We start from the raw sequence: 17,239 nt of genomic DNA, 5'->3' as shown, positions 1-17,239 counted from the left end.
TTCTAACAGATAAAACAGGCTCGGCCGTTCAGCGGATCCAATATATAATTTACGTATTATTTTTTTTCTTAAATATAAAGAAAATGAAATTATTTATTTATTTTGGGGATAACGAAAAATATGAAATTCCAGAAAAATAAAAACTAGTTAAAAAGAACCATCAAGCTTAACATATAAGCAAAAGTTGACCAGAACGCGCCCGGGGTTTACTGCTTACTGGTAGGTAGTCTGAAGGCGGGTTTACTCTTCACTCTTACCTCGATTTTTGAACTTTCACAACACAAATTAAATGCTGATCTCTTTCGATTTCGCCTGAAATCTCCTCCGCCGGCACCGTCACCGCCGTCGCCATGGCCAAGCTCAAGTCTCGCATCGCCGTCGAGCCCTTCGCTCACTTCGACCTCCCGACCCACCACCTTTCTATCAGCACCCTCTCTCTATCCCAATCCACCCTCTACGTCGGCACACGAAACGGTTCCCTCCTTTTACTCTCCCTAAACCCCACCCCCACCCCCACCCCCACCCCTACTCCAACTCCAAATCCACCTCCAATCGAATCTGTTTCTTTAGCTTCCCTTTCCCGGAACGTTTCTCTTCTCCGCACTGTTTCCGTTTCCGGCTCTCCTGTGGAATCAATATTCGTGCTCTCCGAGATCGGTGCCGTTTTAGTATTATCAGATGGGTTCTTGTTTATAACGGATTCGCTCTTGATTCATCCGGTTAAAAAATTAGGTGGTTTAAAAGGAGTTAGCGTTATTGCTCGTAGGTTCCGAGGAACCCATTCACAAAGCACCGATTTAACCGATAATACTTCGAATTCATCAAAAGGGCAACGGATTTTGGATAAATTCGGACGTGTTAGGACGAATGGTGTGAAATCAAAGGATTTAGAGCAAAACCGAGAAGGTAATTACGTTTTTGCCCTTGTTATTGGTAAGAAATTGATGTTAATAGAGCTTGTTTTAAGCAGCGATTTAGCAAATGCTTCTTTTGTGATCCTAAGAGAAATGCAATGCTTTGATGGAGTGAAGTCTATGGTATGGCTTGATGATTCCATAATTGTCGGTACAATTAATGGGTATAGTTTGTTTTCGTGTGTTACCGGGCAAAGTGGGGTGATTTTTTCATTACCTGATTTATCTAGGCCGCCACTGTTGAAGCTTTTGTGGAGAAATTGGGAGGTTTTGTTGTTAGTGGACAATGTAGGCGTGATTGTTGATGCTCTTGGGCAGCCAGTTGGTGGGAGCTTGGTGTTTCGTAAGGGTGGCCCCGATTCAATTGGGGACTTGTCATCGTATGTAGTGGTTGTAAGGGATGGAAAGATGGATCTGTACCATAAGAAATCGGGTAATTGCATTCAAACATTAACTTTTGGTGTTGAAGGAGTTGGGCAGTGTATTGTTGCTGATGAGGAAAACAGGAGTGGGGAATTTGCTGCTGTTGCTACTCCTACAAAGGTATCTGAATCATTTTAGTTAAATTAATATATAAATATTATGGCATTGCTTGAAATGTACATATGGTAATCATACATATGCACTTTCCAATATATGTGATACTGATGGCAAGATGTTAATGTATTTGGGTGCATATTTACGTGTACTTTAGGAAATTTTAAACTTAATGATTGAAAAAAGACTTTTGCAGCTTGGTTACTGATGGTTTATATTTAAAGGTTCAAGAAATATTTTAGATGTATTAATATCATCGTTGATTAGGTGCATCAACTTTACTTTGCTGCCTGAGGTATCAGTTCTTAGAGATTTGTTTTCTTTGACCTGAGCTGGTTGTTGACTGAATTTGTGATTCTGTTTGTGGCTTATGCTGCTATTCCAAGCTTAAGTTTTATGATCTCAGTTGCAACCCATAACCACTGCTATGCTTCTTGGTATAATCGAACTTGTGATGCATCTTCTTGCTTTGTGCTAAACATTGCCAGGTTATTTGCTACCGGAAAGTTCCTTCAGAAGAACAAATAAAAGATCTGTTGAGAAAAAAGAATTTCAATGAAGCTATCTCCTTGGTGGAAGAGCTTGAGTGTGAAGGTGAATTGTCTAAGGAAGTGCTTTCCCTTTTTCATGCTCAAGTGGGTTTCCTGTTGCTTTTTGACTTGCACTTTAAGGAAGCAGTGGATCACTTTTTGCGGTCAGAAACCATGCAGCCTTCTGAAGTGTTTCCATTTATAATGCGAGACCCTAACCGTTGGTCACTCCTGGTATGTCTTTTATAAATGCATGCGTTCTTACAGTTTGATTTGTCCATTCTGCAGTAGTGCATGTGTTTTTAGGGGATAATGTGTTAAGGAATCAACATATATCTACGAGCTAGGCACTGTCCTACTTAAACTAATTATTGAGAATCATTATAATGCTGGTCAGTCGACAAGTAAACGAAGAGTTGCATGTTTTGGATATGATTTGAATTGCTGAATGACATTTGCTTGCATAGAACATGCTGAAACTCCTTTGCAAGTTTGTGAAGGTTTGTTATCATGGAGTTGAATTAACCTTTTCAGGTTCCTAGAAACCGGTATTGGGGTTTACATCCTCCTCCTGTACCTCTCGAAGATGTTGTGGATGATGGATTGTTGGCTATTCAAAGGGCTATCTTCCTTAGAAAAGCAGGTGTAGAAACTGTGGTTGATGAACGTTTTCTATCAAATCCACCAACCAGGGCTGAATTGCTGGAGTCTGCAATTAAGAACATTATCAGGTGCTGTTCAAGATAGTCTGCCTTTATGCCTTTGTTTTTCCATCTCTGTTCTTGTATTTTTGTTTTTCTCTTTGCCAAGATGAAATGATGGCAGTTGCAAAAAGATTTGAGTTTCAATTTTGGTCGAAATTTAATAAATCCATTTATGGATGGCATGTGTCTGGCAATATCCTGAACATTGTTTTAATCTAGTGTTACCTGCTACAGGTATCTAGAGGTGTCTCGTCAGAAAGATTTGACTTTGGCAGTGAAGGAGGGGGTTGATACCCTTCTAATGTACTTATATAGAGCTCTAAATTATGTTGATGATATGGAGAAGCTGGCATCTTCTGAGAATTATTGTATTGTGGTATGTGCTTTGTTTTGGCTTATCTCATTTGGTAATCATGCATTAATTTTAGATTCATATCCTCGCTACATTAAATTAGTAGTTGGATTAGTTATGCAAAGCTTCTAATAATGCATGCATGAGTAAAATGTTAAACAATGATTTGCTTTTAAGAACAGACAGTTTCATGTTGAAAGAAGATGATCTTGGAGGTCAGAAATTCTGAAGTAAATAATGATGCAGTATTTTAATTTCTCAACACTTGGTATCGTAAAGCATGATTAAGCTTACACTTTTATTCCACATGTATGGGGAAAAGATGTAAAATACAGGACTAAGGATTTTATTAGTGATATTTGAATATATAAGTAAAATGAGAGAGATTGTTGTGTATAACTTGGATCTTGGGCTGTAAGGTAAGAATTTTAATGTTACAAAAAATTTTCCTTGTTGAAAAAAAAAATAGTGGATTTTTTGCACAAATAAATGGAAAACTTGCTCTCAAATTGAAAAAAAAAAAGTGGAATTTTTGCACAAATAATTGTAAAACTTGCTCTCGAGTTGAAAAAAGGTGGATTCTTTGCTCAAATAAATGATTATCATGCTCTCAACTTATTTTTATTATAAACAAACTAAACTACAAGCAAGTATTTCCCTTTAACATGAATATAGCATGTATTCTTGTGCTGAGTGGGAACAATAACTAGTATGGCAGCCAGGTCTTTCAGTTTGGATACATATTTTCTTGGTTAGGTCTAGTCAAGCACAAATTGTGGTTATAGGCCTAAAATAATTCCCTATGAACAAAGAATGTTGATAAAACGTGGAATCTTAGTATTCCAATGCATTGGAAAACAGAGACCGTTGTCAGGAGGTTGCTTGAAGGATGACTGTACAACTTGCATGGGCGGTGCAGGAGGAATTAGAAACTTTATTAGATGGCTCTGGGCATTTGCGGGCACTTGCCTTCCTATATGCTAGTAAAGGGATGAGCTCAAAGGCTCTTGCTATTTGGCGCATCTTGGCAAGAAATTATTCCTCTGGTCTCTGGAAAGACCTTGCTGTGGAAAATGGCATGCATGATGGTGCATGTGTAACATCCGGTAGAGAGACTGCTGCAACTGAGGCATCAAATATTCTTGAGGACTCATCTGACCAGGATTTGGTTCTGCAGCATCTTGCATGGGTATGTAGTTATTTCTCATGAAAGATTCTTTTTTTTTTTTTTTAAATTGGTGTTGAGCTCCTTGAACTTAATAGTTAATTATTGACCTTGAAAATTGCTTATCAGATTGCAGATTTAAACCCAGCACTTGCTGTACGCATTTTGACATCAGAGAAAAGAACAAATCAGCTTTCACCAGGTGAATCTCATTTTAAAGTTAATAGTTTGTCTACATATCCATGGGCAATTGCAATTTGATATTGAGGTGCATAGTGTTCCAGCTTTAACTTTTATTTCTTGATGATGCACTATTTATTAGTTAGTATCTTGTCGCAGATGAAGTGATTGCAGCAATTGATCCAAAGAAGGTTGAGATTCTCCAATGGTATGTTCTTATTTCATTTTATGGAGTTTATTAGTCTTTGCAGTTTTGGCTTCTAGGATCTCCGCTAGACATAGGTTATCCTTTGGCAACTCAGCTTGTGTTGAAATATTTCTAGTTTTATTATGATTTGACTCTTTATCCTACATTCACACGCAATTCATTTGTTTGTCATGTATTCACCTTGTTCATGTCAGCTCTTAATTTTTTAACATAAAAGTTCTCTTTCTTTTTAGTATTAGATATGTCCGTCACCGCATCAATTTTGTTTTGAGCTTCCTTATCCATGCAGCTATCTCCAGTGGTTAATCGAAGAGCAAGACTCTGATGACACTCGGCTCCATACTCTCTATGCTCTTTCTCTTGCCAAGTCGGCTATTGAATCCTTTAATTCAGAAAGCAGCTCCCAGAGCCCTGATACTGGAAGGCAAGAGCATTTGAAAACCCCTGATATTCAAAGAGAATCACTCATTCAAAGTCCTGTGCGGGACCGATTGCAGATATTTTTACAGTCTTCAGATTTGTATGATCCAGAAGAGGTCCTTGATTTGATACAAGACTCAGAGTTATGGTTAGAAAAGGTCTGTTAGAGCTTTGTTTATTGTCCTGAACTGTTCAGTTGACCATACGAGCTGAATTTTTAATACTATACTCAAGTAGGATTCCTGAATTGACTGCATTGACTGCTTGTTCTTTAATAAATTGCTTTTCATTTTTCCTTAATGTTTCTATGAATAGTTGTTGCATTTAACATTTGCTAATTTAATATTATGCTTTGATTGTTAGGCTATTCTATACAGAAAATTGGGACAAGAGTCATTGGTCCTCCAAATCTTAGCCCTGTAAGATTCAAATAATTTCCAGAATATTAATTATGATGCAGCTGCATTAGGCAGTATATAAATATTAGCTTTATTCATGAAGATAGCTGACGAAAAAAGAGAGAATTCTTGTCTTCCTATTATTTACATTTTGCCTCCTGTCAGGAAACTGGAGGATAGTGAAGCAGCAGAACAGTATTGTGCTGAGATTGGCCGACCAGATGCTTATATGCAGTTAGTTATTTTGTTCTTTCTTTTCCCCCATAATTTCTTTCCTTTCCCTCTCTAGTACTTATGCCTGCGATCTTTTTCTTTTAATCTGTTTGTGACTGTCATATTCAGGCTACTTGATATGTATTTGGATCCACAAGATGGTAAAGAGCCTATGTTTAAGGCTGCTGTTCGCCTTCTCCACAATCGTGGAGAATCACTGGACCCTCTGCAAGTATTAGAGGTAAAATCCTCTCTCTTCTCCTGCATGTGTCAGAGAACTGGAACTTAGCCATGCCAGCAGGTGCCAAACATGCTCTTATATCATTATGTGCTAGACCTAACTAGTTAGTCGTGTAGGGATCATCGAGTACGTTTCTTTTGCCACATGCCTTGTTAATTTGGGTAATCTGAGTGTTGATTTTGCAGACACTGTCCCCTGACATGCCTCTCCAGCTTGCATCAGAGACAATATTGAGGATGTTGAGAGCTCGACTTCATCACCACCGTCAAGGACAAGTAAGATAACTTTTGCACTTCTACTGCTTTGTAATTTGAGCTGAATCATGACCTTTTCTTTTTCCCAGATTGTGCGTTACCTATCACGTGCCGTACACATAGACGCAAGGCTTGCAAGATTGGAAGAGAGATCACGGCTTGTGCAGATTAATGATGAGAGCCTTTGCGATTCTTGCCATGCTCGCCTTGGAACCAAGCTTTTTGCCATGTATCCAGATGATACAGTTGTCTGTTACAAGGTTAGTGATGCCTAACCATTATATATACTCTTTATCTTTCCATTAGTTTGGATAGGAAATAGGATTGTTTTCCGAATTTGAAGAACTTAGCATTTACATTGGAAGCTACTCGTGCTTTCAATCATTGTATTCTTTGTCTAAAACTGGCATCTTCTTTCATCTACAGTGTTTCCGTCGTCAAGGCGAGTCAACGTCTGTAACTGGTCGTGATTTTAAGCAAGATGTCTTATTCAAACCCGGTTGGCTGGTTACCCGCTAAGCCACCAGAAGTTAATGTCAGGTCGAAGAGCTGGGCGAAGAAGCTATGGGTCTCCCCTTATTTCCTTTGCTTCAGTCATGTATAAAACTTCATCGCTAGCTTTTTGACAGATTTCTGTGCACCTTAAAACCACGAGGGTGACACTCCTTTTATTTTTAAGGCCCTTTTATGACATCCCCGTTTTTTCTCTATTATCACATCTCTCCCTTCTCATTATACAGCAAAAATATATGATTATTATCTCATACATTGGACTCCATAATTGAGATCATATGACGGTTTTTTTAACTTTGTATCTGTAATTAAAAATTTTCACAAGTACATCAAATAATATTTTGAAAAAAAGAAAATTCATATTTAAAGGTGTACAAAATATGGATTAGAATATAACTAATAGAATGGTGAGTGTCTCAACTTGTTCGAAATAATGTTTGGAGTGGAACAACGATAAAATGATTTTCTAACGTGGAGTAGATATGTTTTGTATTTTTACTTATTTTATTCGTTAAAATTAAAATTTATTAAATAATTAGTTAATACATTTTTACGGACCAAAGATAGAAGAATTTCACATCATCAATGCAATTATTCTTTTAATACCTTAATCATCAATATAATTTTGAAAAGATCTTACCAAATAATAGATTAGAAAAATAGTATTCTAGTGATAAAATATATTAAGTTTAGAAAAAAAATATTTTTATTAATAAAGGTTGAATGCAGTGATTAAATATATTAAAGAAGAATTTGAAAATCGGATCCTCCAAAAAGAATTGCGGAAAGGAAACCGGATCCTCCAAAAAAGGAGTTATTTATGACATCGCTAATGGGAGGAGTAAATTGCAACTGACCAGTTATCCCAGGGGTATTCTTTGTATTCCAAAAGAAAAGAGGGTTATTATGTAAATTCATAAAGCCATGGATATATAATCCCCAAATTTTTAGTGTACATTGGCTTCAAAATCCTTTTTTTTTTCACACGCAGAGAAAAACAAAAATAAAGAGAAGGAAGAGGAAGAACGAAGAAGCGAGCTATAAGAGAGCAGCAAAGAGCCTGCTTCGGCCTACGCCTCCGTCAGGTAATTTTCTTTCTCAAATTTATTAGGTCTTAAGTCTTCGTTTCTTCTATTTCTTCTTCTCATTATCTTAGAGATGGAAAAAACCTAGAGAACGAAAAAGAATACGTAGATTTTATATTTAATCTTGAGTGAAAAGAGTTTCGGATCTAAGTTTGGAGGAATTTTAAGCTCCAAGCTTTTGATATGCGAATATTAAGCATTCTATAATCGCAATCCTCGATTTTGGCTCTGCTTCGAGTGGGTTCTTCGTGACCTAGGTTTTTAGACGACTGCTTTTTTTCCCCTTTTCTCTTTCCATTTTTTCTTTATTAAAGCTTCACCCTAAAAAACAAGTATCATGTTTTAAGTAAAATTTTAGATCAATCGTAGATTTTCCCTTTATTTTGCTATTAAAAGTCCCTTTTTTTTTATGCGGCTTGGGCGATTTTTTTCTCTGTTTTGTATATTCAATGATGTTTTTCTCTTTTTTGAATTTTTATATTTCTTCATAGAAATTTAACATGCTTCTTTTTATATGATTAGTCTTGACAAAATATATGCTTATGATATTCCTAACTAATGAGTATACAGATAGGTTTAAGATAATCAATATTTAAATGTGAAAATATTGACTTTTTTATATTTTCACTTTCAATCTATAGTTCTATGTACCGCTAATGAGACGTTTCTCATGTTCTTTATTGTTGGTAGTACATAATATTATAAGTTACTTTTGTGGAGTGTGTCAAGGGAGAAGATTTATGAATCGAGGTATTTTACTGAGTGCTTTTTTAATTAACTTCGTTGTACTACTGTTGAAGAATGAGGATTAATGTCATAGAAAATGTGGGGATGCCATTAGAAGGGAGATGGAATTATTAAAAATTCTACTCCAATATGTTCCAATTTGGCCTTAACGTCTTTAACCTCTATAGGAGATTTAGTCACTGGGCTCCATGACATGAATCTAACCTAGGATATGTTCCCTATCGATGTTCATCCCTGTCACAGGAACCCTTACCAATTTATAGCAAATAACTGGGTCTATTTCTTTGCAATTGGATGTTATTTATTTATAATAACCAGGTTGAAAAGGTTCCAAAGGAGAGGTGGGGCGTGCAATTAGGCAATGCTGAACACCCTATTCCCCCCCCCCCCTACAAAGATCATTGCTTCCTTTTTGGTCATGATGTTCTCGCTATTTTGTTGACAAGTTTCTATGGTTTACTATGTCATATTGTTGATCATTACACTGGAATGAAGGCATTGTTGAATTTTTTATTTTAGATGTATCATACATAGGCCAGTTTTGGTTCTGCATGTTAACATGAACACTGACGATGTTTTATCACTGATCAGAATAATACTACTGGCTGGTTATGAAGAAATAAAGTCTTGCTCCTATTAGGAGTTGTCTTTTGTCTGCGGTATTATAGTGTTCGGAGATATTTATAAATGGCGGGGATGTTACCTGGGGATTCCTCACATCATTCAACATCTGATACTGGACCTTCTAGAAATTCTCAAGAAAAGCAAGAGGAAGTAGGCCGTTGGTATTTTTCAAGAAAAGAAATAGAAGAAAATTCCCCGTCTAGAAGGGATGGTATTGACTTGAAGAAAGAGACATACTTACGCAAGTCATACTGTACATTTTTGCAGGATTTGGGCATGAGGCTAAAAGTGTAAGTTCATGGATTACATTCATGTGCAGTATTTTTGTTGTTAGATTCTGTAAATGCCGGATTTTTCTTTTGAACTTGAAAGTTGGGTTTCATTAGTAGTGGGTCTTATCATGAAGCATCATTTAAAGGGCCTAGTCTATGTGTAGATGCATGCCGCTTAGTTCCAACGGTGGCCGATTTCTGTATTCAATTCTCTGTAAAGTTTATAGCATGAAAAATGGTTAAATGGCAATGTCCAAATGTTGAGATTTTATTTGTTGCAAATCCCTAATTGTTTCCCTGTTGGTATCTGTACGGAAAGTACAACTTGAAATCAATTAATTATAATTTTATAACAGAAAGTCATGATCTAAAGGTTAGCATTATACTTTTAAAAAATATAATGTATCTTTTATTTTCCTGTCAGTACTATCGGTCACTGCTGCTATCACCTATCATTTTCGGCAGCATTTCTTTTTTTTATAATGCCTTTTAGTGAGCTATCCTGAGTCTCTATGGCCTGATATACTGAAAGAAGATAGTTGTTTGTGAGCAGACTGATGCAGTAGATGGTCTTGTGTTTGCACATTGTGACTCTTGTTTGTCTGCGTGCTTGTCAGTCTGTCGTTATTTCCCCTTTTTTGTTACACTTGTTTTATCTCTAGTGAAATATACTGCACTTATTATGGGAAAAAGTGTTCTGCATCAAGCCATCAACATAAAAAGGGCTTCTGTTGAGCAGTGATTTTCATATGTGACTGCATGATCTATGAATAGTTGATCAAGCCCTGAAAGCATGCTATGTAATTATCATTGTTTCTTTTACTCTCTACAACCTTATGGGTGAAAGGAGTTGTTCTGACCACCTGTTGTCTGATTGAACAAAGATCTGCAGTTCTAATATTATGTGTATTCATAAGCATGTGGATATTTATTGGCTCAGACTGAATGAAATTTGACTAAATTTCTCACCTGATATATAGGCCTCAGGTAACAATAGCTACGGCAATTATCTTTTGTCATCGGTTTTTTATTCGACAATCACATGCAAAGAATGATAGAAGGGTGAGTTATCATTATCATTGTCTGGTTAATCTTGTTAAAACTTCTTTATTTTCTAGATAGCATGTGTTTCGTTTTAGAAATCTAAGCTGTCTTTGTCTTTCGATTCTATTTCATTATGAATTTTTATTCACTTAGCAATTCTTTTGGATGACATAGTGTTGATTGGTATATTAGAATGGTTGAGGGGTGAAAAGTGTTATAATATTAGCTTTTAACATAATTCCTTTTGTCAACTTAACCAATCATTCTATTTCTGATGTAGATTTTTAATAAGAAAGAGAGCAGTGAGTCTTAACATTTTTTATCATCACCTGCCTAACTTCATTTCCATGCTTGACAGACCATTGCTACTGTGTGCATGTTCCTTGCTGGGAAGGTTGAAGAGACACCTCGGCCATTAAAGGATGTTATTCTTGTTTCCTATGAAATAATACACAAAAAGGATCCTGCTGCAGCCCAGAGGATCAAACAGAAGGTATTCTTCAAATTAGTGGTGCTTTTACCAATCTATTTGTGTGCTTCTTTCTGATGCTCAAGTTGCCTCTTGTACATCGTGTCTGTTGCTACTTGACTTGTGCAATTGTTCTCTAACCTGCTCTCACTTGCCATTCCATTTGTATAATCTTTCTCATTCATTTTTCGTGCTCTTTAGTTATCTATTCCACTTGGTTTCTTATTCCTCAGGCATGTAAGACTGACCCTTCTAGTTTTTTAACCTTTTTATAAATCTAACGAGCCCAAATTCCCATGCACAGTTCTGTACTCAGTTTGAGAACTTCACCTTTGTGATGTTAGTCTCATGTAAAATTTGTCCAATCTGTTGTTATGGGGTTATATGTTGCCAATGTGTTTAAATACTTGGCTGAGATCTCTTCCCTTTCCTTATGTTCCTCTTGAACTCAAAGTAAATTCTTGCTCAGATTCTACATTTTCCCTCGAACAACTGTGTTCTTGGGCAAAGCATCTCCTTGCTACCTAACTTTTTTAAGTTAATTTTGAAATGTGGCATATCTTACTCCTAGTTATTTTAAAAGAGAAAAAAAAAAAAAACCCTTCTGTTTGCACAGTTGTAGTTATATGAGGGACTCATTAACCTTGATATATATTGCAGGAAGTGTATGAGCAACAAAAGGAACTAATTTTACTTGGGGAGAGGGTTGTACTTGCAACTTTGGGTTTTGACCTCAATGTCCATCACCCATATAAACCTCTAGTTGAGGCTATAAAGAAATTCAAGGTTGCCCAGAATGCTCTTGCTCAAGTTGCATGGAATTTTGTTAATGATGGGTATGTTTAATTGGTGTTTCTTCAAGTGTTTAAAATGATCTCTTCCTAGTGCTCAATTTTGACACACTGCAAAGCGGCATGCAGGCTGAGGACGTCGCTCTGCCTGCAATTTAAGCCCCATCACATTGCGGCGGGTGCCATTTTCCTTGCTGCCAAGTTCCTCAAAGTGAAGCTTCCGTCAGATGGTGAGAAGGTCTGGTGGCAAGAATTTGATGTCACCCCACGCCAATTAGAGGGTTGGTTTCCTCTCCATTACTTTATAATAATGAAGATCTTGCAAATAAAATTCGACAGTTATTAAATGGTCCCATGGAACTGGTATTGTTTATGGTTGCTTCTGTTAAAATTCATCCAACCACTGGTTACAGCTATCTGTTTCATGTCTTTCCTTTGGTTTTGGTAGGCAGTCTGCTTATTCCCATGCTTTGTGAAAGGCCATGGATGTTGCAGTGATAGCTTAGCTGTCTTTTTGCGTCTTTTTCCATGTGGCTTTTGTAGGATATTCTACTTAGTCATTGTGGTTATCTTGCAGAGGTTAGTAATCAAATGCTGGAACTTTATGAGCAAAATAGAGTACCCCCATCTCAAGGTAGTGAAGTAGAAGGAAGTGCTGGTGGTGGTGCATCTCATCGAGCCCCAGCAAAACATCCTTCTGGAAGTGAGGAAAAACAAGCATCTTCAAGGTCAGCAGCCGACCATTCATCTGCAGACAATCATGGGATGCCTTCAAGAACTGCACAAAATCAAAGTAATGATAATGGCAGTGGAGAGATGGGCAGTGTTATCACCGATCACAAGATGGATATGGAAACCAAGGATAATCAACATCCTGAGCAATTGCCCCATAAAGAGAACACAAGGGAAGTTTCAAATAAGTCTAGGTCAGCAAATGAGCGAACTGGGGAAGACGACCAGGAAAGAACTGGTGGAAGAAATGACATTCAAGAAACAGGCGAATGGAGAGATGAGGGAGCATCACGTAGGGCTAGCAGTGTGATTGGACGAAACTTGGACACTAGAGGAGGGCCCATCAGCCAATCTCCCAAAGAAGCTATTAAAATCGACAAAGATAAGGTGAAGGCTGCGCTTGAGAAAAGGAGGAAGTCTCGTGGGGAAACAATGAAGAAAAAAGATGTCATGGATGAAGATGATCTTATTGAGAGGGAGCTGGAGGATGGGGTTGAGTTGGCTGTGGAAGACGAGAAAATCAAGAGAGAACATCGACAGAGCTGGTCTAGGAATGAGAATCAAGATCATGTCAAGGACCATGGGGAAATGGGAGAAGGGAATACCTTTGTTACGGAGGGGCAGTCTTCTAGAGGATTTGAAACAGAGGGTGCTGAAGAAGGTGAAATGCTGGATGATGCTTCTCCAATGGTGAATAGCCGAAAGAGAAAACTTGGAAGTCCACCTGACAGACAATTGGAAGGGAAGAAGCGCCATGAGTACATGTCAAGTTACAATCATGATGCCACGGAAGATGGGCAAAAATCGGGCCGGAGTAGTTATGCAGATAAAGAACATAGAAGGCATGCACATGAGAATCATTAGAATCGTTGGTGAGGCGGTAAAAGAATGGTAGTACTTTTACTGAAATGAGCGTGTATGATTGGATACTGATTTCTGACCATTGTTATTGATATTTTTGAACTTTGCATATCCATAAATGGTCAGAGTGATCTGGCAGAGATGTACCTAAATGTAGTACGTTTTGGATTTGCCTACAATGGCGCATATCTTGGCTGTAACAGGATGTACCAACGAGGATATTTCTGTCACCATATTGGCAGGGGGCTTCATGACAAAGTAAAGAGGCAGTTAATTATTTAGTTCATATATATGGGAAAAAAAAGAGAGAAAGAGAGGAAAAACATTTCCTTCAAATTATATAACTCTTTTGGAATGCATGATGGGTTACTTGGTTGCGATGGATCTGTTTAAGTTGGTCATGTTAATTTGACTGGTATGTTTTCATAAACTTGGGTTTGATTTTTTGAGTTCTGGTGTTTTTTACCGATTTGACATCTAGTCCCCAGACTTCCCAACTCTTGTTTGAATGCTGATAGTTCTCTGTAATATGTACTGATGTGGGACGATTATCGGACTTAGTTCATCAACAACAGCAATTATCTAAGAATGTTTCAACAACCACAATTATCTAAGAATGTTTCAACTGGACCATATCGGTATCATTTTGAATTGATTAGATCGAAAATTAGTATGGACCATATTAGTAGGTCAAGGTATCATTTTGAATTGATTAGATCGAGAATTAGTATGAATTGATTGAATCGGTTTAAAAATTGGTTGACTTGAATCTCTTTTTCTTGTTAGTTGAATCAATCGCACCAGTGAACTGATAGTCTTGATCAATTTGATTATTGATTTGGTTAAAAAACATCTGGCAATTATGCTGTTTGGTTGAATTGTGGAACTACTTTCTTGTTCGTATTTGATATTTGTATAATTGTATCTGATAAAGATTTTAACGGTATAATAATCATTCAGGTATATATTATATAAAATAATATATCAGCACATGTACTCTGAATCTGGGTAACTTATATCCGAGGAAATAATAGATACGGTTTTCATCGGTCCATTATAGAAAAGTACTCGCTATAATGGAGAAATTCATGTACCAGCTTCAGTACATTATATAAATTACTCACTATATAAGGGTATTTTTTGGGGTGGGGAAACATATATAAGGTTAAAATTGTATATATACATAATATATAGTTAATGACCATGACCTTTGCAAAACTATAATAAGCTAAATGACCTTGACGCCACCACCACTCCAGCCGCCACAGCGCCACCGCTGCTGCCACCACCTCCCTTTTTTTTTCCATTCAAATTGCTGTATATAAAGGATTTAGGTATTATACCGTAAGGGAAATTAAGCATAGGGTGACAAAAATGTAGCCTATATAGAGTAATAATATATAATAATTAAGCTAGCATGACCACATGGGTTCTCCCAAGCTAGCCTGGTCCATTACCACGTCCATGTCAAAAATGGGCTTAACTTGTGAACCGTGGTTGGAAGAGGGTGAGCCGCTATTAGTTGGGCTTGTAGGGGCGAATCCATGATGTGAATAGGATGCAGTCTGCCTCACCCGGAGGTGCACCACCTCTGCCTGGGCCAGTGCCAATTGGGTTTGAAGGGTGTCTATCTGCTGCTGCAGTGATGATATGGCTCCCACGCAACCGTATACGGGGTCACGTACCCGGGCGTTGGCCTCATACACCATGCTACTCACCGCGTCTCCCCGTTGGTGCACCGGCAGTTCCTGCAAGTTTAAATCCATCAGCTTGCTGGCCCATGAGCTCATAGTGACATCATGTTAATTTATTAATTGAAGTCACAGCAGTTTGAGCAAAGCTTAAGGGGCATGGGAATGAAGAAGAAAGAGGTGCCATCCCAAATAAAAGAAAACCTGGAGCATCTTGTTGACATTGCTAGCACCGAAGACCTTGTGGACATTAGCAAACTTGTGGGGCTCATCGGCTGGGAAATAAGGAGCAAAAACACAGTCATGGGCACACCTTCTCCTTAGAAGTTTGCATGCTGCACATGGCGACGCTGCTCCCTGCTTCCTTCCTCCACTCTCCTTCATTCTTATCCAGTACCACCACTACTCCCTCTCTCTCTCTCTCTCTGTGTATATTGTAGGATTACCTTTACAAGTCTTAAAACTTTACTGTCAATAAGAAAAAGCTCAAACCCTAGTTTAATTGCAGGTTGTTTTCCCTACAGGGAGATGATCTATAATATTAGAGTAGGTAGCAGAAACTCAAGGACCAACACATACTAGCCGAAGAAGATGAAGAATAGGTAAAGAGAGAAATAATGAGAGCGGAACTAGGGTTGAGGTGTTATTAAATAAGCAAAAGGTCTGAGGTGCGGACCCATTTCTTTAGATTTTGGTTGGACAAAAGACATATCACCACCATTCTGACACGACATATTTAGCTTCACTTTTTTAATTCTACTTTATTATTATTATTGTTATTGTTATAAAATGGCTTCTATTTTAATTTTAATTTGCATGCTACTATTGTTTAGAATTTTTTTAATGTATTTATATTAGATATTTTTTATGTTTATTTTATAACTTATAAATATTAAATATTTCAAAATTTATAATTTTCTCTCAATAATATTATCTTTAAAATTATTAATAAATTTTCTCCAATGATATTAGCTAGATTTTTTTAAATATAAACAAGTATGTTCCATAATTTCATTAATTCTAAATTTAAATAATAAAAAGAAAGTAGGGGTGAGCGCAGCATGCGTAGGTAGGAAAATAACATGTTAATTTGAATTATATTTTCAACATTAATCATTACATACATAATACAGTTTGACCAACAATTAAGGACTCGACTCCAATGCTCAATGACGAAGTCAGAAATTTTTTTGAGAGAAAGTTAGAATCAAATTTATATTTTACAATAGTAAAAATATAATTTTATTATTTTAATACTCTATATTTTTATAATTTTTAAAAATTAAATTAATTTTTATTATTTTAAAAAGACTAGTACAATTTTATTATTAATTAAAAATTTTATAAATTATAAATGGTACGAAAAAATATATATTTTAAGAGACCAGAGGCCCAGCCAGTCCCTTTGCTCCGCCACAGCACATATAAATAAATAAACCTTCAACTTTTTTGAAATTTTGATATGCATGATGCTTGAATTTTGTGGTCAATTAATTAAAACATATTTGCATGCTACACTAACCCATAAAATAATGAATACCAATGGTTACATACATCTACATATATATATATATTACTTGAAATCATGCGGTTTCTTTTTTTGTCAGTGATATTTGTTAACTTTTTTATTTCTATATTTATTAATTTAAAAAAACAGTAGAAAAGAGCACTTATTGAAACATTTCTTTGCATTTTTTATACAAAAAGATTGAATTTTTAAAAAAATAAAAAATATAAATACTTTGAAAAGAGAGAGAGAGAGAAAGAGGCTTGAATAATTATGATAGATTGTGGAGGCAGAGGAACATGAATTGTCATATTGTCCAACTTTGGGTGCATGCCAAAATCATTCATTTGTGCCTCCATTTCCAAAAGAGAAAGGTGGTGAAGGATAATACAATAAATGACATGGAATTTAAATTTTTTTTTGTAAAAAAAAAAAGAAAATCAATAAGGCAAGGCAAATGGGGCCAGTGACAAGGCCAAAGTTCATAATGAGGTGCTCAATGGCAAAATCTTTGAGTTAATGGATCCAATGATTAATCATATTTTTGGTCAACTCTAGTCTCCTACCATTTGGGTCAATGATCTAGGGTTTCACTACCCTACAAAAACATTCCTCATTAAGAATTAATTCTTCTTTTAACACTGTTATTTAAGGTAAGTAGTTGTATTCTTCTTATATTTAAAATTTAATTTTTTTTTATTTTTATTTTATGGAGTTTAGTTTTTCTATTTTTAAATTTAAAAATATAAGTTCAATTGTTAATACTATTGAAATTCTTCGGTTAAAT

General features: G+C 36.4%; 3 protein-coding genes across 4 annotated transcripts; 2 read left to right on the top strand and 1 right to left on the bottom strand.

The window, feature by feature from the left end:
* The first annotated feature begins 113 nt into the window (after window positions 1-113).
* Window positions 114-6,829, top strand: LOC105777002 (vacuolar sorting protein 3). Of its 2 annotated transcripts, XM_052622494.1 has the most exons (15): window positions 762-906; window positions 1,145-1,457; window positions 1,940-2,215; window positions 2,516-2,712; window positions 2,920-3,061; window positions 3,957-4,226; window positions 4,332-4,404; window positions 4,542-4,590; window positions 4,880-5,168; window positions 5,374-5,429; window positions 5,574-5,642; window positions 5,751-5,862; window positions 6,048-6,137; window positions 6,206-6,376; window positions 6,543-6,829. In XM_052622494.1, the coding sequence occupies exons 2-15, from the start codon at window positions 1,323-1,325 to the stop codon at window positions 6,633-6,635; spliced, it is 2,022 nt and encodes a 673-aa protein (XP_052478454.1). In that variant the 5' UTR covers window positions 762-906; window positions 1,145-1,322; the 3' UTR covers window positions 6,636-6,829. The 2 variants fall into 2 exon arrangements, with proteins under 2 accessions (XP_012455482.2, XP_052478454.1); XM_012600028.2 differs by having other exon boundaries at window positions 114-1,457.
* Window positions 6,830-7,558: 729 nt separating this feature from the next.
* LOC105776858 (cyclin-T1-4) lies at window positions 7,559-13,703 on the top strand. Its single transcript, XM_012599797.2, has 7 exons — window positions 7,559-7,714; window positions 9,053-9,375; window positions 10,338-10,419; window positions 10,760-10,894; window positions 11,531-11,706; window positions 11,791-11,942; window positions 12,239-13,703. The coding sequence occupies exons 2-7, from the start codon at window positions 9,149-9,151 to the stop codon at window positions 13,255-13,257; spliced, it is 1,791 nt and encodes a 596-aa protein (XP_012455251.1). The 5' UTR covers window positions 7,559-7,714; window positions 9,053-9,148; the 3' UTR covers window positions 13,258-13,703.
* Window positions 13,704-14,248: 545 nt separating this feature from the next.
* Window positions 14,249-15,569, bottom strand: LOC105776860 (LOB domain-containing protein 4). Its single transcript, XM_012599799.2, has 2 exons — window positions 15,150-15,569; window positions 14,249-15,002 (listed from the first exon to the last, which is right to left on the bottom strand). Exons 1-2 carry the CDS (start codon window positions 15,327-15,329, stop codon window positions 14,667-14,669), a joined length of 516 nt encoding a protein of 171 aa, XP_012455253.1. The 5' UTR covers window positions 15,330-15,569; the 3' UTR covers window positions 14,249-14,666.
* Window positions 15,570-17,239: the final 1,670 nt, after the last annotated feature.

The sequence above is a fragment of the Gossypium raimondii genome, chromosome 10 (genome assembly GCF_025698545.1).
Source record: "Gossypium raimondii isolate GPD5lz chromosome 10, ASM2569854v1, whole genome shotgun sequence".
Classification (NCBI taxonomy): Eukaryota; Viridiplantae; Streptophyta; class Magnoliopsida; order Malvales; family Malvaceae; genus Gossypium; species Gossypium raimondii.
Note: the sequence above shows the minus strand (reverse complement) of the source record. Positions and strands in the feature narration are given on the sequence as shown.

Coding starts and splice junctions, on each gene's coding strand:
- LOC105776860 (XM_012599799.2), bottom strand. CDS start 15,329: ATGAAGGAGAGTGGAGGAAGGAAGCAGGGAGCAGCGTCGCCATGTGCA. Junction 15,003..15,149: donor ATGTCAACAAGATGCTCCAG/GTTTTCTTTTAT, acceptor TTAAACTTGCAG/GAACTGCCGGTGCACCAACG.
- LOC105776858 (XM_012599797.2), top strand. CDS start 9,149: ATGGCGGGGATGTTACCTGGGGATTCCTCACATCATTCAACATCTGAT. Junction 9,376..10,337: donor TTGGGCATGAGGCTAAAAGT/GTAAGTTCATGG, acceptor CCTGATATATAG/GCCTCAGGTAACAATAGCTA. Junction 10,895..11,530: donor CCCAGAGGATCAAACAGAAG/GTATTCTTCAAA, acceptor TATATATTGCAG/GAAGTGTATGAGCAACAAAA.
- LOC105777002 (XM_012600028.2), top strand. CDS start 351: ATGGCCAAGCTCAAGTCTCGCATCGCCGTCGAGCCCTTCGCTCACTTC. Junction 4,227..4,331: donor TTCTGCAGCATCTTGCATGG/GTATGTAGTTAT, acceptor ATTGCTTATCAG/ATTGCAGATTTAAACCCAGC. Junction 5,863..6,047: donor ACCCTCTGCAAGTATTAGAG/GTAAAATCCTCT, acceptor TTGATTTTGCAG/ACACTGTCCCCTGACATGCC.